Genomic DNA, 24,868 nt, shown 5'->3' on the forward strand with positions numbered 1-24,868 from the left:
GGATATTTATTTTAAAAAAAGTAAAATTACTTTCTTACTGCATCCAACTTTGGCAGCTCTGCAGTTTAAGATTCCTGCCCCAAATGATACTTTTCATCGGGAGCATTTTTAAATTGTTTTAATTTTTATTGTTTTGCTCATGTTTATAAAATACGGATTTTAGGCAAACAAATATATTTGTGTCAATACCTTTATTTGTGAACAGTATTTATTATTTAAAGGCCTACTGAAACCCACTACTACCGACCACGCAGTCTGATAGTTTATATATCAATGATGAAATCTTAACATTGCAACACATGCCAATACGGCCGGGTTAACTTATAAAGTGCAATTTTAAATTTCCCGCTATTTCCGGTTGAAAACGTCTATGTATGACGTATGCGCGTGACGTCAATCGTTGAAACGGAAGTATGCGGACACATTGTATCCAATACAAAAAGCTCGGTTTTCATCTCAAAATTCCACAGTATTCTGGACATTTGTGTTGGTGAATCTTTTGCAATTTGTTTAATGAACAATGAAGACAGCAAAGAAGAAAGCTTTAGGTGGGATCGGTGTATTAGCGGCTGGCTACAGCAACACAACCAGGAGGACTTTGACTTGGATAGCAGACGCGCTAGCCGACGCTAGCCGCCGACCGCATCTATGACCGGGTGAAGTCCTTCGTCGGTCCGTCGATCGCTGGAACGCAGGTGAGCACGGGTGTTGATGAGCAGATGAGGGCTGGCTGGTGTAGGTGGATAGCTAATGTTTTTAGCATAGCTCTGTGAGGTCCCGTTGCTAAGTTAGCTTCAATGGCGTCGTTAGCAACAGCTGTGTTAAGCTTCGCCAGGCTGGAAAGCATTACCCGTGTAGTTACATGTCTATGGTTTAATAGTATTGTTGATTTTCTGTCTATCCTTCCAGTCGGGTTTATTTCTTTTGTTTCTATCTGCAGTTAAGCCCGATGCTATCACGTTAGCTCCGTAGCTAAAGTGCTTCGCCGATGTATTGTCGTGGGGATAAAAGTCACTGTGAATGTCCATTTCGCGTTCTCGACTCTCATTTTCAAGAGGATATAGTATCCGAGGTGGTTTAAAATATAAATCCGTGATCCACAATAGAAAAAGGAGCGAGTGTGGAATCCAATGAGCCAGCTTGTACATAAGTTACGGTCAGAGCAAAAAAAAGATGCGTCCTGCACTGCATTCTAGTCCTTCACTCTCACATTCCTCATCCACAAATCTTTCATCCTCGCTCAAATTAATGGGGTAATGGTCGCTTTCTCGGTCCGAATCGCTCTCGCTGCTGGTGTAAACAATAGGGAAATGTGAGGAGCCTTTCAACCTGTGACGTCACGCCACTTTTTTTATCAGCGACCAAAAGTTGCGAACTTTATTGTCTATGTTCTCTACTAAATCCTTTCAGCAAAAATATGGCAATATCGCGAAATGATCAAGTATGACACACAGAATGGATCTGCTATCCCCGTTTAAATTAAAAAAAATTCATTTCAGTAGGCCTTTAATTATTGTTGTGTAACAGATTGAGCACAGTAAATTAATAAACAAACGCGTTACAGATTACAATTGAATGGAAAAGAGGTCGGATTGAATAACTGCTTCTTCCTACTCCTTTTCAGACATGTTGCAATGAGAGACTGGAATATACAATATACCATATTTGCAACTATATGCATGTTCGAAACAAACAAGATTCTCAAACTGTGGTACACCAAAAAAATCACTTGATTAAAGTACAGCGTTTTTGCTTTATTCAAACACAGTGTCACTGTTCAAACTGTGTGTAATGTTACAGTGATCAAAACTATTAAATATACTTGTTAAATAAAACCCCTGCTTTGTTTTAATGATTACTTAGGCATACTAAGCTACTGTATTTTAATGTTGGTCATTATGGTGGTACTTTGCCAAGTTTTTTCTGAGGTCGTGCTTGGTGGAAAAAGTTTGAGAACCATGGTGATAGATATATAGATACAGCATTTAAGTCCCAACCTAAAACTCATTTGTATAGACTAGCCTTTAAATAGACCCCCCTTGTAGACCAGTTGATCTGCCATCTCTTTTCTGCTCTGCCCCCCTCTCCTGCGTGGAGAGGTTATTAGGTGACCACAGATGAACTGCTAGCTGTTCAAAGTCGGGACCCGGGGTGGACCACTCATCTGTGCATCAGTTGGGGACGTCTCTGCGCTGCTAACTTGTCTCCACCCAAGATGAGCCCCTGCTGGCCCCACTATGGACTGGACTCTCACACTATTAACCAGATCCACTCCACCCCCCCACACCCCTACAAGGTTTCTCATTGTATCCCATTGGGTTGAGTTTTCCCTTGCCCTGATGTGGGATCTGAGCCGAGGATGTCGTCGTGGCTTGTGCAGCCCTTTGAGACACTCGTGATTTAGGGCTATATAAATACACTTTGATTGATTGATTGAGATAGATCGATACATGTTTCATCTCCAAAGACCAAGTCACATTTCCAGCAGCTTGTAAGGGTAGAAACACACAAGGGCATGCAAGGTTTAAATGAAATAAAATAAAAGGCACCAATATTTTATGCAACAATATAATGTTAACTTAACGACAAAATTATGGACTCTAGAAAGAGGTTCCGCAGCCTCCGTAGCAGAACCTCCAGGTTTTGTAACAGCTTCTTCCCTCAGGCCATCAGACTCTTGAACGCATCAAAATCCATCCATCCATTTTCTTTCGGGGTCGCGGGGGGTGCTGGAGCCTATCTCAGCTGCATTCGGGCGGAAGGCGGTGTACACCCTGGACAAGTCGCCACCTCATCACAGGGCCAACACAGATAGACAGACAACATTCACACACTATAGGGCCCATTTAGTGTTGCCAATCAACTTATCCCCAGGTATATGTCTTTGGAGGTGGGAGGAAGCCGGAGTACCCGTACACAGTCACGGGGAGAACATGCAAACTCCACACAGAAAGATCCCGAGCCCGGGATTGAACTCAGGACCTTCGTATTGTGAGGCACACGCATGAAAATAATTCCCTCAATCCCCCCCAAAAAAACGTATTAACTCGCTGGAATATAAAGACAATATAATATTCATCCATAAACATGGATGCATATGAAAAACTGCAATTTATTTATCTGTAATCTATTTATTTATATCTGCACCTTATTGCTCTTGTATCCTGCACTACAACAAACTAATGCAACAAAATGTTGTTCTTATCTGTACTGAAAAGTTCAAATTGGAATGACAATAAAAGGAAGTCTTAAGTTTAAAATAATACAATTATTCACTTAATAGTTTGAGCAAAATACGCTTAAAAAAACAGCATGACAAATGCCCACCATTGTCTCATTCCCAAAGTTGTCTAACATTATATAAATATTAACAATATATTGGAACAAAAAAACATTCTTAAAATAAGAAACATAGAAGGGAGCTGAAAAAATATCGACATCGTGCCAGTATTGATGCGATGCCGATACCATCCTGGAAAGTGCTGACATTTGAATTGCTCCGCGCGCCTCTAATTAACATGTAGAACAAGGGACGCGTTGAATTGTGTTAAATGTAAATATAACATAAACCAGTAACGGTATCATCACTTTTGATCAGTGGATGAACCTCCTGTTTGAGTTTCAATAAAGTTGTATTTTTTTTTATTTATTTTTTTTGCATGTTGCTGCTCTACTTGATACTATTTCCAGAAGTGTATATAAACTATAACAAACGGACTTGGTGTAAGGAAAGTGTAATTTGTCTAAGCAGCGTCAGCTGCGTGTCACTCAACCAGCTCGCCAGCGATGGCGTCCACGATTTCGCACATTTATGCCGAGCACCGATGGAAGGTGAGCAAATTAAGCCAACGCGAATCGCGATTGTTTGTGTCTGTAAGCGACATTATTTTGAGCGCATATTCGATCATTTCGGTGCGTTTTGGAACTTACATTTGCGCGCGCGAGACCGCGGACATCAAAGGGCGGCCGCCAATTGAGCACTTTGAAGAAAAACAACGCGACATTTTCAGATCGATATTGAACAACTATGTCGAATGTTTTGCCACTTTTGTCCCGGTAAGTGACATTTTTGCATGGAAAGTTACATTGTGTTAAACAGTAAGCAATTTTAGCAAAAAATAAAACTAAACAAAAAACACTATCATTGTTTCACTTTTTCCTGATATTTTAAAATGTAGCTTACTCTAGAAATAGTTTACAGTACAATATACTGTATTATCAGCCACAACTTACACAATACTACAGCTTTATATGTCAAATATAGTGTAAGTGTACTTAATATTGTGAGTCTGTGTACATTTCATTTGATACAGTTTTCTGATGTTAATGATATTTGAGTATTGCCATCTATGTTCTATTAACTTGTATTCATAATTTTTATCATGGTCTTGTTTTATTGTCAAATGTATCCCTTTAAGATTTGACCTATTGTGGACTAGGGCAGTGGTCCACAACCACCGGTCCGGGGTCCGGTACCGGTCCGTAACACATTTTCTACCGTGCCGCAGAGAAACCTTAAATAACGACTCTATTTTCTCCGATATAACTTTCGCCTATCCCACTAAACCAGGGGTCGGGAACGTTTTTGGCTGAGAGAGCCATGAAAGCCAAATATTTTAAAATGTATTTCCGTGAGAGCCATGTAATATTTTTTTTAACACTGAATACAACTAAATGCGTGCATTTTTAAGTGAGACCAACATTTTTACAGTATAAGTCTCTTATTCTTTTTAATAACAGTTATTCTGAAGGTAACCAACAATAAATAAAATACTTCTTACCATTAATGCGACTTCTGGTGCTGCATGGTTTTGCTGATGGCTTTGTAGTCGTTATTTTTAACACTGTGATTACCAGCGGAATTATTCATTACTTATCGTGTTAAGCAATGTCAGCTAAGATTTTTCTGAGAGCCAGATGCAGTCATCAAAAGAGCCACATCTGGCTCTAGAGCCATAGGTTCCCTACCCCTGCACAAGACACACCAATAAAATTGTTTATAGATGCACAATAAAACTCCTTATAGGCAGTTGCCTATAATTGATTACGTGGACCCCGACTTAAACAAGTTGAAAAACTTATTCGGGTGTTACCATTTAGTGGTCAATTGTTTTGAATATGTACTGATCTGTGCAATCTACTAATAAAAGTTTCAATCAATCAATAAAAAAAAAAGCCATTTGTTATGACTTTGTGACATGATACAATGCACATTAATGAGCATATGAAATATAAATGTGACAGATTATAGCCAAAGGCTGATTTCCATCTGCAGTCCCCAGCAGGTTGATGGTAACTTGCTGGGGATCTCATTGCAAAGAAACAAGCCCAGGGCTCCCACTAATTCAGCGTTATAGTGAGTTGTATTTGTCATATACTTATTTTTGCTGTATTTATCTGGCACAAGTGGAAAGCAGGTCCCTGAAAATAATGCCTACATTAAAACTGCTCCGTGGTGCAAAAAAGGTTGGGGACCACTGTATTAGGGTTTCAAGCACACGTTTACATCAGGGGTTCTTCAGCCTTTTTGACCTCGGGGCCCAACCTTTCCACTACAGAGTGGCCCCAGGCCTCAAATATTAACATTTAATTGGTAATCTTACTCTTGTTTTTTAATGATATGAAACCATGTGTTAATCACAGATTATTATTTAACACATAAACTTTAGGCTTAGGTCAGGCAGATTAGACAAATACACACTAATCCAATAAATTGCGAAGGAAGGGACTGATGAAAAATGAATTTACCAGTGAAGGGCAAGTTACTTGGAAAATGCAGTAAGCTAAGCTACAAGTTACTCTCAATTAAAAGTAGCTAAACTACAGGGGCAGCTATTCCCGGAGAATTGTAGCAAGCTACACGGAAAAAGTAGCTTGCTACATTTAAAGATATTTATATCTATGGGTCCACATGTATAATATCAATATTAATGTAAATGAGAGTGTACAAATGGACCCTATAAGGGTCCATTAATATCAACTATCTATCATTTAGCTGGGGAAACTCTTCCAACTACCACTAGGGTTCCCCTCACCCCACTGTATGTATTTAGTTTGCCTTTTCTTTGGCCCACCCCTATAATGTTATTTATTTTCTCTACCTACAGTAAAAAAACAGCATATATGTATATCTTGACAAAAAAAAAAGACTTGTGTATTCTTTGGAAACAGTTGATAATGGTTATGTGCAGTAAAACATTTCATGAACTCAACTCACCTTAATGTGTGTTCCTAAATTTGTTGGACATCTTGGATGAAGAGAGCTTGCCTATCACTGCATGTATTTATATATTTATTTAATCTATTATCAGGGTTAGGCAATTAAGAACATATTTTCATTTGCAATGCTGACCTAGCAAAGGGGCAGCATTTACATGTTAGATATGTTGAAGTGTGATGATAGTCTTTACTCCTCACTCAAGAACAGTTACCGCTATAGATCACTTTCAACAGTTAATTAATGCTCTGACGTGTGGGCTAAATGTGTTGGAACATGAATTAATGTTTAAGATGGATAAACACTTTTCAAGTGTAAAATAAACATGGAGAATGTCTGCAACTTGTGAATGACAGCCAATAAGGAAGTATTTTGGTGGTGGTTCTTTCTATGATTATAAATATTACTATTAGATATAATTGATTAAAAAAAAAGTAGTATCAACACATTATTTTTTTTACATTTTTGTTGAAATGTTGTGCTTTGTGAGGTTAAGGTTACAAGGTATACTTAAAACATTGATTTAAAAAAATCCCAGGAAATAAGCCTCAAAACGTTTGCAGAAACTTTCTGAACAGCTAAATAATAATCATCTCAATCATGGCAAATAAACTGCATGTTTTTGTCTCACGTACCATTATCACTGGGGATGAAGCATAACATGGTACACACACAGATAAACCCAGAAAGCAAATAGCTAAGCTAACCTGGCTTGAAACAATGCCAAGAACTAAGTGCTTATTAAAGTTTAAGAAATGTAGATGTAACCACATTACACCAGAAAGTAAGCAGCCAATAACATGAACTTGATAAGTAGATTATTAAGAGTCAGGGAGAGGATACTATAAATAAAAAATAGGATACTATTTGTTGACAAACTCTGAATAATTCCCTAAACACAGGAGGACTTTGAGGGCAAAAATCAAATGATTTAAATGAGTAGTAGATAGTAGTTTTTGCCTTTGTTTAGTTATTGTGTACTATTGACTTTGTTTTGCTCAAACAATTGTATGTAATGAAAGAGAATGGGGAAGTATTTTAAATATTGTGTTGATATTGTTACACTGTCAATGGCACTTACCATAAAGAAATTGAAAAATGTACAGTTAATACATGTGATCGATATTGGTATCAGCCAATCTCACTCATGGATGATTGTATCGGCAGCATAAAACCCTGATCAGAACATCCATATTGAAAATGCTTAATTTAGGACCAAAACATTTTAGAATATGCTTTAAAAAAAAAATTGCAAACCGTAAACCACAATATTTGAAGTGTGGTGTGGTTAGACAACTGTATACACTTTACTCAAGCAGTGGCTTATTTATTAAACTGCAGAGGAAGTGTCAGACTACCTGGACTAAGGCTAATATTCAGGAGGGGGCTTTTATTTTCGCAAAAAAGCTTGTAAACTTCGGCTTTAAAATACTCTCCGCAGTAAAAGATGTTGTGGTTTAAAAAAAAAAAGGAATCTATTTGAGGTGTGGTGTTTATTTATCCAAGCAACTAAAACTGAGGCGCTGTGTCTATTTGATGAAATGCACACTTTTCTAAAAGCTGTTTATGTCCACCATGCAGGCGTTGCTTCAACATGAGCACGGGTCACAGTTCACAAGCAGGACACCAGAAGACGACAGAACAAGGTGGCTCGGAATCCGCGCTCCTCTACCTTTTCCAGGAAGTCTCTAAACTCGGGTCCCCCGTGCACAGCAGTGTGCCGGACATCGATACTCTGTTGTCCTGGCAATGCGTTGACGAGATGAAATATGGCGCATGTTTGCTTCAAACCTCCAGCTCCCCGTCCTTGCCGCCACTTTTTGAGCGTGACGAAAACATGGAGGCAGCCGGAGCCCACAGCCCTTGGAGGGTGCTGAGTCTGATCAACCTGCAGTGTAACAGGCTCATGGATCCAAATGTAAGACCGCTGTCATCTGCCGTGAAAAGTGCGCAATATTCGGAAACTGCTGAAAGTTTAGAGTGTGCCCGGAAAGCGGCGCCTGTTGCAGCGGCTTCCGCTTGTATCGCACCAACGGATGTGGAGGAAGAGGAGCACTTTGCTTCCAAATCATTCAATCAATCAAAAGCATTTTCTCCGCAAAGAATAGAAACTAACTTCAGTGTTGACATGTTGTTGAAGAGGCGCCTTGATGCTGATCACCTTCATCGTGCTGGAAGTTCTTTGTCACCGAAGCACGTTCCCCATACTTCCTCTAGTTGTCAAATTGATTTCGACATTGTGGATCTATCAAAGCCGGCTATCACCCTCGACCACAATACAAACATCACGTGGCAGTGCCATGCACAGCACTTGCCCTCAAAACCAGGTGACAAAAACATGTCATGGAAATCAGAGAGTACACATGATGCCATTGAGGAGAAACCTCATCACTGCCACAGCCAAAAGCAACGCTCTCCTACCTCGACCGTGACCTCAGAGCAGAGGCCAAAGGAGGGAAACGATCCCCTGGCAACTCGTCACGGTCCCTCCAAAAGAGCCAAAATTCCCAGAAAACAACCCAATCCCAGCCGCAGCGTGAATATCCAAGACCCGAATTTGCAGGGAGTGATGTTCCGCATGGACACGGGGCTGGACAGCAGCAGGGAGCATTGTCGGCTTCTCATCACTTCAAAATACAGGTGAGGACACGCTTTGCTGGACTGTGGTTTACTTCCCATCAACTGTCCCAGCTTTTTTCCACCAAGGAGTTGCAAACAGAAACATTGAAGAATGTGGAATATCCACTTACATTACAGCAGTGTTTCACATACATTTCATGAATTTATGGTGGCCGGATTTTAGGCTGCCTTGAATAGATTCGGCGCTACCGGTTAGACGGCGGTATGCATCATAACGCCACTCCATGGTACGCTTCAAATGTTACTCGATAATCAAATTCAATACAAGCTTTTGAAAGGCTTTTTGAAAAGAAGCTTTGATTCATATTGGTGCTTGGATTTATCCTTTAAAGACCTACTGAAACCCACTACTACCGACCACGCAGTCTGATAGTTTGTATATCAATGATGAAATCTTAACATTATAACACATGCCAATACGGCCGGGTTAACTTATAAAGTGACATTTTAAATTTGCCGCTAAACTTCCGGTTCGAAACGCCTCTGAGGATGACGTATGCGCGTGACGTAGACCGGGGAACACGGGTATGCCTTCCACATTGAAGCCAATATGAAAAAGCTCTGTTTTCATTTCATAATTCCACAGTATTCTGGACATCTGTGTTCGTGAATCTGTTGCAATCATGTTCATTGCATTATGGAGAAGGAAGCTGAGCAAGCAAAGAAGAAAGTTGTCGGTGCGAAATGGACGTATTTTTCGAACGTAGTCAGCAACAACAGTACACAGCCGGCGCGTCTTTGTTTACATTCCCGGAAGATGCAGTCAAGATGGAAGAACTCTGATAACAGAGACTCTAACCAGGAGGACTTTTGACTTCGATACACAGACGCCTGTAGAGAACTGGGACAACACAGACTCTTACCAGGATTACTTTGATTTGGATGACAAAGACGCAGACGTGCTACTGTGAGTATGCAGCTTTGGCTTCTAAACATTTGATCGCTTGACCGTATGTACGTAACTTTTTTAAAATATATAAGCTTTATGAACCTTGGGTTAGGTGAACGGTCTTTTGGGCTGAGTGATTGTGTGTGTTGATCAGGTGTTTGAATTGTATTGGCGTGTTCTATGGAGCTAGGAGCTAGCATAGGAGCTAGCATAACAAACACGCAGGTGTTTTTATGCAGGATTAATTTGTGGCATATTAAATATAAGCCTGGTTGTGTTGTGGCTAATAGAGTAAATATACGTCTTGTGTTTATTTACTGTTTTAGTCATTCCCAGCTGAATACCAGGTACCGTGAGTACGCAGCCTTGGCTGCTAAATATTTGATAGCTTGACCGTACGTGCGCGTCACGTACGTAACTTTTTAAAAATATATAAGCTTTATGAACCTTGGGTTAGGTGAACGGTCTTTTGGGCTGAGTGATTGTGTGTGTTGATCAGGTGTTTGAATTGTATTGGCGTGTTCTATGGAGCTAGGAGCTAGCATAGGAGCTAGGAGCTAGCATAACAAACACGCAGGTGTTTTTATGCAGGATTAATTTGTGGCATATTAAATATAAGCCTGGTTGTGTTGTGGCTAATAGAGTATATATATGTCTTGTGTTTATTTACTGTTGTAGTCATTCCCAGCTGAATATCAGGTACCGTGAGTATGCAGCCTTGGCTGCTAAACATTTGATAGCTTGACCGTATGTGCGCGTCACGTACGTAACTTTTTAAAAATATATAAGCTTTATGAACCTTGGGTTAGGTGAACGGTCTTTTGGGCTGAGTGATTGTGTGTGTTGATCAGGTGTTTGAATTGTATTGGCGTGTTCTATGGAGCTAGGAGCTAGCAGAGGAGCTAGGAGCTAGCATAACAATCACGCAGGTGTTTTTATGCAGGATTAATTTGTGGCATATTAAATATAAGCCTGGTTGTGTTGTGGCTAATAGAGTATATATATGTCTTGTGTTTATTTACTGTTGTAGTCATTCCCAGCTGAATATCAGGTCACCCCCGACTCTCACAGCATCTTCCCTATCTGAATAGCTTCAACTCCCCACTAGTCCTTCACTTGCACTTTACTCATCCACAAATCTTTCATCCTCGCTCAAATTAATGGGGAAATTGTTGCTTTCTCGGTCCGAATCTCTCTCACTTCATGCGGCCATCATTGTAAACAATAGGGAACTTTGCGTATATGTTCAACTGACTACGTCACGCTACTTCCGGTAGGGGCAAGCCTTTTTTTTATCAGATACCAAAAGTTGCAATCTTTATCGTCGTTGTTCTATACTAAATCCTTTCAGCAAAAATATGGCAATATCGCGAAATGATCAAGTATGACACATAGAATAGATCTGCTATCCCCGTTTAAATAAAAAAAATTCATTTCAGTAGGCCTTTGATAAATGTAACTAGGGATGTAACGATATGAAAATTTCATATCACATCTATCGTGAACAAAATTATTATTATTGTTGACTGTGCTCAAAAAGTACTTATACACACACTGACTTCTTTTGACCAAGTTTTATTTTTATTTTTATTTTTTACACATAACTACAATAGACACTTTTAGAAAAGCCATTCATTTCGCATGTTTTGGGTTTTCCTGTACGCTTCACTTCAGTGTTTTAGTGTTAATGTTTTACTGTATCTGCTTTAATGGCAAAGCCATATTGTTTTAAATATTGGTTTGTATTGTAGCACTTTAAGATTTATTTCAATGAAAATTGCGTAGCAAATAAAATCTATTATTTCTTATTTCTAGCGGGCGTTGTGGAGTTCCACTCTTTTCAGCAGTCATTGAACGCAACGTAAAAACACCTCCCCCTCATTCCTGAGTATAGATTGATCACTCTACTCAATGTGCACAATTGAATAGTTAGTTGCTCAGACAGCGATGTGTTTATATAGGTTTACCAGGGGTGTAACGGTATTATAAATACAACGGTATTTCGGTTTCAAAGTCGTCACAATAATGCCTTGACGGTATCAAACAAAAACTTGGTGTGTAGGTTTTTTTTGGTGCTTTAGTGTTGGCCGAGTCTGAAAATAAACTAGTACATCTCCCAGGATCAACTGTGCAGCACTGGGTCAGTCGGCAAGGTGGGGTTGAAAACAAAATCTATTTGGCGGAGGTAAGAAAGTCTGCGTTCTGCAAAGCAAAGCGCGCCACTTTCGTCTCGAGCGTGTCCAAGGTGACACTCGTCGCAGCGCAGAGAGGGAAATCCATCCATCCAATCATTTTGTACCGCTTGTCCCTTTTTAGGGTCGCGGGGGGGTGCTGAAGCCTATCTCAGCTGCATTCGGGCGGAAGGCGGGGTACACCCTGGACAAGTTGCTATCTCTTCCCAGGGCCAACACGGATAGGCAACATTCATATTCACACACTAGGGCCACCTTAGTGTTGCCAATCAACCTATCCCCAAGTGCATGTCTTTGGAGGTGGGAGGAAGCCGCAGTACCCAGAGGGAACCCACGCAGTCACGGGGAGAACATGCAAACTCCACACAGAAAGAGCCCGGAGATCGAACCCAGGAGAGAGGGAAATCACCTTTTTTTTTAATTAAAAAAAAAAAAAATTTAAATAAAAACTACAATGCGGGAAATTTGAGTAAACTGAAAAAAACTCAGCTTCATTCGGGCGGTAGGCGGGGTACACCCTGGACGAGTCACCATCTCATCACAGGGCCAACACAGACAGACAACTGAGATAAGCTCCAGCGACCCTAAAAGGGACAAGCGGTAGAAAATGGATGGATGGATGAAAAAAACTATGATAAATCCTCAATTAATAAATTTGTCTACCGCTTGTCTCTCTCGTTGTTGCGGGGAGGGGGCTGCAGCCTGTCCAGCTGCACTCGGGCACAAGGCAAGGTACACCTTAGACAAGTCGCCACCTCAGAAACCGTTACCCAGAAGAGATATTTGAAGCCAGCAAAGCCAAACATCAGTTTGTGAGGTATTTACAATATTAAAAGTTACATTTTTAGTTAACTTTTCTGTGAAACAGCATTTTCCCAAATTATATAAAACATGTCCACTGTGGAGGACACTGCTTCTCAGAAAGTAAAAGTTGAAAGACGCTAAAGTGAATATTATTGTTTACATAGTCCCTTTAAAGACCCTCCATTGTAATTTTATTTATAAATATTTGCCTGAAACAATAGATGTTCCTGCACAATTATTTGCACTTAAAATACGTTTGTAGTAAAAAATGTGATGAGAACATTTGAGTTTTGTTTGTTCAATTGGAAAAAGTGTTCTTCCTAAACATTCCTGCCACTTCCTTTTATATATTTCAACATTCTTAAATCTTTTTTTTTTTAACGTATACCACAATATCGTACTGTGAGATTTTGATATCGTTAAATCCCTAAAGTTTAAAGATTTGTGTATGTCGTTTCTTAATGAGGAAAGACGTGAATGTCACTTGTTTTCATGTTAGCATCTAAGCTGGCAAGCTGGCGCAAGTCAGTTGGTGAGTCTATCAAAGTACAGTTATCAATCTTGGTTTTTTGATCATTTTCATTGAGAACAGTAATACTAACTGTCGCCAGTTTTACCGCGGTTACAGTGTTTCCCATAAACTGCCAAGATACCTGTAGCGGTGGGGGCGTGGCTATGGGCGTGGTCACCATGACATAATCGAGTAATTTGCATAATTTACTACAATATGATTTTCTCTAAAAAGGCTAAAAAAATGTATACTGACTAATTAATAACAGTTTTGTTTTAAACGTCCATTCATCCATCCATCCATCCATTTTACATTATAATTACAACACTTTATGTACATATTTATATACAGATTTGAACATTAAGTTATTCACTGAAATATATTTATTAATTGTGGTTCTTACAAAAAATATATCTTATAAAATATAAAAGCTAAAATGTGTCTTGAAGCTCTGCCCCTTTAATTACTGCATACTAAATAATTGAACTGTAGCCTACTACTACAACCATATTATTTACCAGCAACATAAAGTGAAACAGAGGCAGAGGTGTCCTGCCACAGTCAGTAACAAATAAACAGAAAACAGTAGTGGTCAAATACAAATAAGGCAACAAGAGAAATACACTACACTTCTCTTTTGTAAAGTAAATCTGAACAGCCTATAAGGGCATCTACATCAACTATATGATTTGCTTGATAGGCTGGAAAGGACAAAAAAAAAAAAAAAAAAAAAGTTTTTTATTTGTGGCGGACGTAATTCTTTCGTGGCGGGCCGCCACAAAAAAATGAATGTGTGGGAAACACTGGGTTATCATTATTACCGTTTATCGTTACATCCTCAAGTCTATTTCATAAAAAATGGAAAAATCCAGACCACATGGAGTGCCTGTAACCTAAACTATGCGGACAGCCGCTGCAATACAGCGCATATGAGCGTGGTCGTGTGGTGGCAAACAGATGACAGTTATTTTATTTATATTATGGAAGTGCAATTTCAATGTTGTGTATTTATTAGAAAAAAAGAATGAAGGTTATGGAGAGCAGAGAAATTGTTCTCCCCTCTAAAATACGCATGGAGGCTGTAAAGTATGTTCTATCCGATTACGCGATTGCTAAAATAATTGATAGCCATAGCCCTAGCACATTGTAGAAATAATCAAAAACCGTGCAAAAATGCGTGCGTTAATTGTTGTCTTTGAATAGATGTACCGTATTTTTCGGACTATAAGGCACACTTAAAATCCTTTCATTTTCTCAATAAACGACAGTGCGCCTTATAACCCGGTGCGCCAAATGTACGGAATCATTCTGGTTGTGCTTACTGACCTCAAAGCAATTTTATTTGGTACATGGTGGCACAGGGTAACACCAAATAAAATGCAGGTGCATGTGCCTCACAATACGAAGGTCCTGCGTAGTCCTGGGTTCGATCCTGCGCTCGGGATCTTTCTGTGTGGAGTTTACATGTTCTCCCCGTGACTGCGTGGGTTCCCTCCGGGTACTCCGGCTTCCTCCCACCTCCAAAGACATGCACCTGGGGATAGGTTGATTGGCAACACTAAATTGGCCCTAGTGTGTGAATGTGAGTGTGAATGTTGTCTGTCTATCTGTGTTGGCCCTGTGATGAGGTGGCGACTTGTCCAGGGTGTACACCGCCTTCCGCCCGAATGCAGCTGAGATAGGCTCCAGCACCCCCTGCGACCCCAAAAGGGACAAGCGGTAGAAAATGGATGGATGGACATGGTGTAATAAGTGTGACCAGTAGTAGTCACACATAAGAGTTACGTGTAGACTACAATATGATGCCAGTAAACACCAAAACTTTAAATGTTCCATTGAAAATAAAGAACATTACACACGGCGCTCAAACATCTGTCAAAATGTTTTAGTATGACATTGAAGCCGCACCGCTTGATGGATGGTCGGCCCATTACGGCTACCATAGTCAGAGATACAAGTATTACTATGGTACGTGTTAAAACGGCATCCATTAGCAGACATATTATCTGGCGTTTTGTTTCACAAGATTATGCAAAACCAACTTTTCTTACCTTCTGGTACCTGCTGATGTGTATTTGAGATCTGCATAAGTCCTGAAAATTTGCGCATGTGCGCCACTGTAGTCCGTGCTGATGCCGTAGTTGAGAAGCTTTTTCTTTTTCACTATCTTCTTATGTGACATTCACTCTGTGCTGTTGCACAGAGCGTAAAGTTCTAACTTACATCTCGCTATGGAAGCGCTAAAAACTACCGGTGTAGTGAGTTTACATTATTCACCCACGGAACTTTAGTTATTCGAGAGTTCCGGTCGGACGGTTTTTCAAGGGACACATTTCCGGCGTTGTTGCACCAGTGATCCACGGATGAGGAAATGCTGCTCTGTTGTTGATTTAAGTAAAGTCTGAATGTCATTAAAACAGTTAGCTCCATATTTTGACACTTCTTCAACAACCGGTACAACAAAGATGACGGGGAGAAGACACGTAAATAAGACCGCCCACAAAACGGCGCATCCTGAAGAGACTGTCAGAAAGCGACTTGAAGATGGTTTGTTTACATGTTATGTACACCACAAAGTAATGTTTTAAATTTTGGAAAAAATCATAATTTGACCCCTCTATTGCGCCTTATAATCTGGGGCGCCTTTTGTATGAAAAAAGACCTCAATAGACCCGCTCATCGGCAGTGCGCCTTATAATCCGGTGCGCCCTTTGGTCCAGAAAATACGGTATATCAATTTTTTTGCCTTTTTAAAAAAGATGACATGCACATATGCAAAGTGTCATCCATCATGCAGGTGACTATTGTTTTCACACAATATTATAACAATATACTTATTTTAATGGCACAGTACTTAACCTTGTTGTGAACAACAAGGGGATGTGTTGTGGTTGTCCACCACGCATTTCCACTCAGTCATAGGCATCTTGCCTTTTTGGAAAACCGCACTGTGGGTTACATTGTCTATGTGATGTGTTTCCACCTCAGCAAGGAGTGCCACAAGAGAGTGCGCAGACCCAGGACCAGGAATCGAACCTCCCACATGACCAGCAGCTCAGAGGAGGAGGCAAACGCTCAAAGTTTGTAATAAACACATTTATTTTTTATCACGGACCTAATTTTTGGGACAAAATGTGCGTCTTGTACAGTTAGTATTTGTGTGAAGTATATTCTCCCCACAGGGGGGCGCTGTATGTACATTTGAAAGCTGGCTTTCACTTGCCTGTCACAGCATACGCTCAAAAATATAACAAGTGTTTCAATATGCTTCCCAAACTTTTTTTGTCGTGACCCCATTGGCACATGAACATTACATTGTATAAAGGTAGGATAAAAATAACTGAATGAGATCGATTGATATTGTTTGCAGTTGGGATGAATAAGCATTTATTGTCAGATTGAATAATGCTGCTGTATTATTCCTTCTTAAATACAGTCCAAAATGGCCGATGCACAAACTTATGTACTTCTCTCTGTCTCACAAGGGAGCAAAGTTTGTGCATCTTGCTGCACCACAACGACCCCTATGTGGAGAGATGCAGAGGACGGGACCCCTCTCTGCAACGCTTGTGGCATCAGGTAAGGTCCTTATGTTCACTTGTACATGTTTCACATTAACACAATTGGTAGTTCCAAAATTATTGTTCTTTTTATTTCTCATGGGAACTTTTTGGATATTTCCTACAAGAAATAAAGCTATGCTGTCAACGGAAAACATTTTTGCTGCCATATATTTGGGCTTTTTTCAACCAATTCTCACACCTAACCACTTTAGTGTTAAAGTAAAATTGCTGGAAAATACTCTACTTTTAAGCTTATTAAATCAGTTGAAAATGTTAAAATGTGTAGGAAATTTATAGGCACATGTATTTAATAGTAAATAAAGTGCTTAGTGTTTAATTTGTAAAATATGCAAATTTGACAATAGAATGACTATCATCCAGTTAATGTCACAGTTCTTATTTTAAAAGTAAATGATATAAAGTTTCAAATGACACTTGGCTAGGGCTGCAGCTATTGATTATTTTTTTCGATTAATCGAGTAATCGGCTAAAACACACTTTATTGCCTGAGTGCAAATTTAGGGGAACCTTTTTCTGCTTGCCATAAGGCAGGATGAAGCAGCGCTTTTATTGTGAAGATAGGGACTGTGCAGTCGGTCTTTGGAGTTTTGACAGCAGGTACAGCGCCAGAGTCTGTTGAAATAAAGTGTTTTTCGTCCTCCTCGATCATTTTTTCTTAACGGGTTCGCAGCAGCCAGCGTCATCTCACAAGATCTTCGGGTGCCGTAAATGTCAATCAAGTGACAAAAGTGACGTCTTGGTGAAGATTGATGATCGATAATTTTTAAGTGTATTTTTTAATGCCTGGCTGGCACTGACACACCCTCTACGATCGACATAATGGGCACCCCTCTAAATGAAAGATTTTTTCTACTGTGATTAATTGTTCCAACCCTAAAGTCCCAATAAATACTTTTTTATAATAGTAACAACCAACAAATGTCTCATTTTATTATGACAAAGTTGTAAATTTCCAAGAATAAATTGATAGAATTAAGAGGGGAAAATACAATTTAGGTCTGAGAATAAACTAGTGTTGCCCTGATGCCAATATTTTGGTACCGGTACCAAAATTATTTCGATACTTTCCGGTACTTTTCTAAATAAAGGGGACCACAAAAAATTTCATTATTGGCTTTATTTTAACAAAAAAATCTTAGGGTACATTAAACATATGTTTCTTATTGCAAGTTTGTCCTTAAATAAAATAGTGAACATACAAGACAACTTGTCTTTTATTAGTAAGTAAGCAAACAAAGGCTCCTAATTTAGTCTGCTGACATATGCAGTAACATATTGTGTACTTTTCCATTCTATTATTTTGTCATCATTATTAAAGACAAGTTAGTAGAAAATGAATTATTAATCTACTTGTTCATTTACTGTTAATATCTGCTTACTTTCTCTTTTAACATGTTCTATCTACACTTCTGTTAAAATGTAATAATCACTTATTCTTCTGTTGTTTGATACTTTACATTAGTTTTGGATGATACCGCAAATTTGGGTATCAATCCGATACCAAGTAGTTACATGATCAGACATTGGTCATATTCAAAGTCCTCATGTGTCCAGGAACATATTTCCTGAGTTTATAAACATAATATACATTTTTTTTAAACAAAAGATGTTGTGATGCCAAAAAATATTGACGTAATCATAGTAGTATCGATTAGATATGCTACTGTACTTGGTATCATTACAGTGGATGTCAGGTGTAGATCCACCAATGGCGTTTGTTTACATTTTGATGCCGGTGAGCTTCGGTGTGTAGTGAAACATGTTTAGCTATTCCTCGTCCTGCAGGGATGATACTTGTAAGAAACTTACTTACGGACCGGTACTTTTCAGAGGCGGTATAGTACCGAATATGATTTATTAGTATCGCGGTACTAAATACTGGTAAACCGTACAACCATAGATTAAACTCATAATTTTACTATACACAATTAGGGCTGCAACAACTAATCGATTAAAATCGATTATAAAAATAGTTGCCGATTAATTTAGTCATCGACTCGTTGGATCTATGCTATGCGCAGAGGCAATACTTTTTTTTAATTTTTTTTATTTTTTATAAACCTTTATTTATAAACTGCAACATGTACAAACTGCTGAGAAACAATAATCAAAATAAGTATGGTGCCAGTATGCTGTTTTTTTTCTAATAAAATACTGTTAATCCGATTATTAATCGATTGATCGACAGATTAATCGATTATCAAATTAATCGTTAGTTGCAGCCCTATACACAATATACCAATTTGATTAATTTTTAAGAGTTGCACTTAAACAATCAATCAAAGCTTTTTTTCAAATGAATGAATGAATGGTTGCAGCCCTACAATTAACCGTGTAAAACTTTTAGATAACCCCTGTACTTTCTTGCGTAATTAACTGACCTCAATCTGCAAAATAAGCTTTTAAATCTCAATTTTTAAAAATGTTTTTCCTCTATCTTGCCTTCAAAGGTACAAGAAGTACAGAGTGCGCTGTCACTACTGCTGGCATATCCCGAGAAAAGAAAGCAACTCCAGCTCGCACTGCCTCAAGTGTGGAAACCTGGTGAAGGTGGTCTCCACTCAGCACAAACACAACACCTAAAGAGAACACTTGAACGCCACATTGCAACACACACCTTTCCATGTTTAAGTAAAATACGTTTTAGACGCCTGCTAAACTAATTGTCAGTTATCTGTGCTATGTCTGAAAATATAATTTAAAACAAAATAAAAATGTCTGTGTTAAAGGAGGTGCTTTTTGTTGCACCCATTAAAATATTTATATCTATTTTTGTATTTGGAAGTTTGCTGTGTTTGGGCCAGTGTTTGTTTTGGGCCAATATTGTTTTTTTTCTGCTTGATGTGGTGCACTGATTTTTTTTTAGCATGAGGGTTTTGTAAGGATCTAAAAATATAATTTTGTGTGAGCACTAATGGGATTTTTGGTCTGCATTAAATGCTGTGTAAATATCCTGTTTGGTTTACGTGTCTACAGCCCTGATGATGATATTTCTACAACAGAATGGAGTGTTTGAGGGAAGTATTAATTAGTCCATGTGAGACCACGTGCAGCGTTGACGTCCCTCCACAGTGGGCGGCCTCATGTGGACTTGGGCCTAATAAAACATGACGTCAGTCTCTAATTGTAAACAGCTGGAGACTTTTCTCGCCTTTGCTTTGGCCATGAGCAGAGAACGTTAAACTAGCCTGTTAAATTGATTTCTTCTCCATGTCAAAAAACACATTTCCTCAAATAGACGCGCCCCCGTTAATTGTAATGGTTTTATTTTTTACAAACATGCTTACTGTGCGGGCTGTCACAAATAAATTTAGACCGTTCTCCTACGCGAGTTTGTTTAATCTCCTAATAAAGCTCACCAAGTCGCTGTCAATTTTCAGATTCGCCGTCTAGGATTTATTTTACAGTGTGATTGTTTCAAGCAAAGAAATACAACTTCCTCATGGCCACAAGTAGGGAAAGGGAGACATCCTGCTTCCTTTGGCTCCGTCTTCTCATTCTTCCCAAGGACTGATATTCTTTTCCAATGCGGGGTTGGGTTGTCTCTGTCCCATCTGACTCCGGTTTTCATGGTAACTGCTCCTTCGCTGGCTTATCTTAATGATCATTGCAAATACCTCTCACCCTCATGTCAAGGTTCTATTGTGTGGCCCTTTGTGTTATTTTAGTAATTCCTAATGATATACTATAATTATGTGATAGTTAGTATGCAGAAATATGATGGGATGATCGATATACTCATTTTCATAGGTGTATGCTAGCAATATGGAGTTAGCATTAAAAATATTAAAATCCTTCAACCACCACACTACTGGTTCAACATTGCTTATAAACACATTATAATGGGACTGTCTGTGAATGTAGCTTGCCATTACAACTCTGTACAGCACATGGCATCGTAACTCTGCTTAATGCACTTCATACGCACCTGGTCTGCCAGACAATAAAAGGATGTAGAAGGAAGTACCGATGTTGCCAACTTGAAAGCACTCAGTTTGTGACAAAAAGGGGCAACAGAAGAAAAGTTCATACAGCGGTACCTTAACTTACAAGCAGTCTCTTAAGAAGAGACTGTGTTAGATTCTTCTCTGTCTGAATGAGGAGGGGATGTTTGGGTAAAAAGAGGGGAAGGAGGCATTTAAAAGTCCAAGCTGAATGAAAGCCAGAAGTTTTTTTCTTTCTTTCGAAGGCCCTGCGTACACCATGACTTTGTACCACAAATATCCTGCAAACACGCGGCTTCACTCCGACATGCATGGCTCGGAACAAGACCAGAGAGACTTAACGGAGCGTCTCCAGGGTGGAACGTCCCCGGTGAAGCCCCCGTACTCTTACATCGCCCTCATCACCATGGCGATCCTGCAGAGTCCCAAAAAGAGACTCGCCCTCAGTCAGATCTGTGACTACATCAGCCAGACCTTCGCCTACTATCAGGACAAGTTTCCTGCGTGGCAGAACTCAATCCGACACAACTTGTCTCTCAACGACTGTTTCGTCAAAGTCCCGCGGGACCCCGGCGTCCCTGGTAAAGGGAACTTTTGGACTCTGGACCCCATGTCAGCGGGTATGTTTGCAAACGGGAGCTTTCTTCGGCGGAGGAAACGCTTTAAGAGGCAACAGTCGCCCTGGAGGACTGTGGAGGCAAGAGGAGCTCCTCACCCTCCTCAGCTGGGACATGAGTTGGACCAGCTGAGCCCTAAAGATCCTTTCAGCAGCCTGGTTCCTCTAAACCCAGAATCAGGGAGAACTTTCATTCCTGCTCTGTCCTCAGTCTTGTCTTTGGACCAAGCCTCCATCTTGACCTACACATTCTCTCTACACAGAATGGCACCCACTTTACCTTTTTACTACAGTATGGCTGACCCTGAACACACCTTGACTGACTAAAGCAAACATTTCACATATATTAGTGTTGTCCCAATATTTTGGTACTGGTACCAAAATGATTTCCATACTTTTCTGTACTTTTCTGAATAAATGGGACCACAAAAAATTGCGCTATTGGCTTTATTTTAACTAAAAAAATGTACGCTAATGTTTCTTTTTGCAAGTTTGTCCTTAAATAAAATAGTGAACATACAAGACAACTTGTCTTTTAGTAGTAAGTAAGCAAACAAAGGCTCCTGATTTAGGTGCTAACATATGCAGTAACATATTGTGTCATTTTACATTCTATTATTTTGTCAACATTATTAAGGACAAGTGGACCAGTACTTTTCAGAGGCGGTATAGTACCGAATATGATTCATTAGTATCACAGTACTTTACTAACACCGGTATACCGTACAACCCTAGTGTATATACACTAGTTGTTTGGATCGGAACTGTTGACCATTGTATTTAGACGTGTCGCCATACGTTTTATCTTTCTCAACCATCTAGTTGTGACAAATTCATTATATTAGGCTCATGGCGCAGTAAATTCAATGATGCAGACACATTTGTTACTGGATACTTTCTAATGCGCTTTTCCCTCGAGACTAAGTAAAGTGTAACTATGATTATTTGATATTTTTATGTTGACAAAAGTGATTTAGACTGCAATAATAATCAAGGACACTAATTATATACGTCTAGCTAGTGTGCTATTGTGTGCTTAGCTGTTGTGTAGCTGCTAGCTCCTTGTAGCCTACCACGTTTACCTTTTTGTAAATGAGTTCACTTAAACACATGAAAAAAACAACCGTGTGTGTTTATTGGAGGACATTTAGATGCTAACTGGCTTTGCACGAGTAAACACGCTGTAAGACTGCTTGTATTACAAATTTTAGGCATGAGCCGATATCATTCGATACTTGTTTTTTTTGCTGCTTTCGGACTGATATCAATATCAGATCGAAACATCTCTAGTTGTATTACACTGTAGTATTTGTTTATTTTCTGATAGAGTAGCCTGGTGGTGTCCAAAGTCCATCTCGTTTTGTTTTTGGTCCAAATATAGAATTCTATACAGTATGTCCTATATCAGATTATCGAAATATTTAGGGATAAGACACTAAGAGACCAAATAAATTATCTTGGATAAAATGCATATCTGCCAACACAAAGCTGAGAATGCTTTTTATGTAATTTTTTTTTATTTAAAATCTGAGATGAAAACTACAAAAAAATCTAATGAACAAAAAAGGTGAATATATTAACAAGATGACTGTCTCAGTGTGTGGGTTTTGATCATGTTTGGTGTGCTTCAATCATGCATTCAATGGATTGCAGTGGTCTTCCAAAACGTTTCGCCACCCATCTAAGCTGTGTGTGTGTGTGTGTGTGTGTGTGTGTGTGTGTGTGTGTGTGTGTGTGTGTGTGTGTGTGTGTGTGTGTGTGTGTGTGTGTGTGTGTGTGTGTGTCTTCCCCTGTCATGAATCAGCTCGGATTTCATGGGATCTAACCCATTACACAAGATAACAAAGAGCACTTTGTAAACAAGTGCAGACTCCCATTTTCCTAACATTTGTTGCTGTGTATAAAGTGTAACAACATTTACCCAGTGGGCTACACCACAGCAACATTGTTACACACACACTGGAATGAACACTAATGGCAGCTAATTTGACCACAGTGTCAACAAAAACAACACTTAACTCACCTGAGGCCCTCAGGTGAGTTAAGGGTTGTTTTTGGCTGAGGGTCTTACGTTAACGTCCACGTTTGTTTTTCCACACTGCTGACGTTCAAACATGGAGGATCAGACGCAGGTTTTTAACAAGATGTAGTTAAACTGCACGCACAAAGTACAATAAATAAATACATTCATTAACATTACAACTTTATCTTATTAATGCAATTATGTTATTTGTAATATTAGTTATTTTTTTATTTCAATTTTATAAACAACTGCAATTTTAGTCTCATAAGTACAATATATTTCTTCTCATAACTTTCTCATAATTTTGCAACATTATTCTTGTAAGATAGCGTTTCGTAATATTAAAGTTTATTTTTTTCATAGAATTTCCTATTTTATCATAACTTTACAACTTTAATCTCAAAGGTATATAATACTCTTTTTGTGGGTGTGATATATTTTGTCTCATAACTTTATTCTCGTAATATTGCAGCGTTATTCTTGTAAGACCATTGTTCATAATATTTCAGTTTTATTTAAAAAAAAACTCCAAAATTAATAATTTTTCAACTTTAATCCCATAGTTGTAGCCTCTTTTTTGTAAGCACAATATATTGTATCTCCTAACTTTATATTTCTTTTCTTTTTTATACAATTTTAACTTTAACATAACTATACAACTTTAATCACATATGTACCCTTCTTTATTGTTTGATATATTTTGTCTCAACTTTATTCTCATAATATTGCAACAATGTTCTTACAAGACTAGTGTTAATAATTCAGTTTTATTTTTAAAACTCCAACTTTATTAACTTTGCAACTTTAATATAGGTGTATCCACTAATTTGTGGTTATTATATATTTTGTCTCATTACTTTATTCTCGTAATATTGCAAGGTTATTCTTTAAAATTATTCAGAATAATGCTTTTTTTTTTATTCCAACTTTAACATAACTTCAGACCCTTAACCACATAGGTGGACCCTCTAGGATATATTTCCTCTCATAACTTTATTCTTATGGTTTTGCTATGTTATTCTTCTAAGATTATTTGTTTTAGTAACTTTATTAACTTTGCAACTTTAATCATGTAGTTATACCCTCTTTTTAGTAGGTATGATATATTTTGTCTCATAACTTTATTCTCGTAATTTTGCAACATTATTCTTGTAAGATTATACGTAATATTCCAGTTGCATAAATTTTGATCAAAAGTCCAAATTTATGAACATAAATTTGTAACTTTAATAATCCCTTTTTTGTAAGTATGATGCATTTTGTCTTAACTTTATTTTGGCAATATTGCAACATTACAAATGTTTAACAAATGAGTTAGAAATGGCTATGAAACGAAAAGAGGTAGGATTAAATAAACTCTGCTTCTTCCTACTCCTTTTCGGACATGCTGTAATGAAAAACTGGAAATATGTGATATACTATATTGTAACTGTAACTATGTTTGAAAT

General features: G+C 38.6%; 1 protein-coding gene across 4 annotated transcripts; it reads left to right on the forward strand.

The window, feature by feature from the left end:
- Positions 1-14: 14 nt before the first annotated feature.
- zglp1 (zinc finger GATA like protein 1) lies at positions 15-21,163 on the forward strand. Of its 4 annotated transcripts, none has more exons than XM_062026885.1 (6): positions 3,838-4,056; positions 7,799-8,857; positions 16,242-16,333; positions 16,739-16,832; positions 19,288-19,387; positions 21,027-21,163. In XM_062026885.1, the coding sequence occupies exons 1-6, from the start codon at positions 4,028-4,030 to the stop codon at positions 21,042-21,044; spliced, it is 1,392 nt and encodes a 463-aa protein (XP_061882869.1). In that variant the 5' UTR covers positions 3,838-4,027; the 3' UTR covers positions 21,045-21,163. The 4 variants fall into 4 exon arrangements, with proteins under 4 accessions (XP_061882868.1, XP_061882869.1, XP_061882871.1 ...); XM_062026887.1 differs by lacking the exon at positions 21,027-21,163 and adding an exon at positions 19,814-20,214; XM_062026884.1 differs by lacking the exons at positions 3,838-4,056; positions 21,027-21,163 and adding an exon at positions 15-3,831 and having other exon boundaries at positions 19,288-19,791.
- Positions 21,164-24,868: the final 3,705 nt, after the last annotated feature.

Source organism: Entelurus aequoreus, linkage group LG18 (assembly GCF_033978785.1).
Source record: "Entelurus aequoreus isolate RoL-2023_Sb linkage group LG18, RoL_Eaeq_v1.1, whole genome shotgun sequence".
Lineage (NCBI taxonomy): Eukaryota > Metazoa > Chordata > Actinopteri > Syngnathiformes > Syngnathidae > Entelurus > Entelurus aequoreus.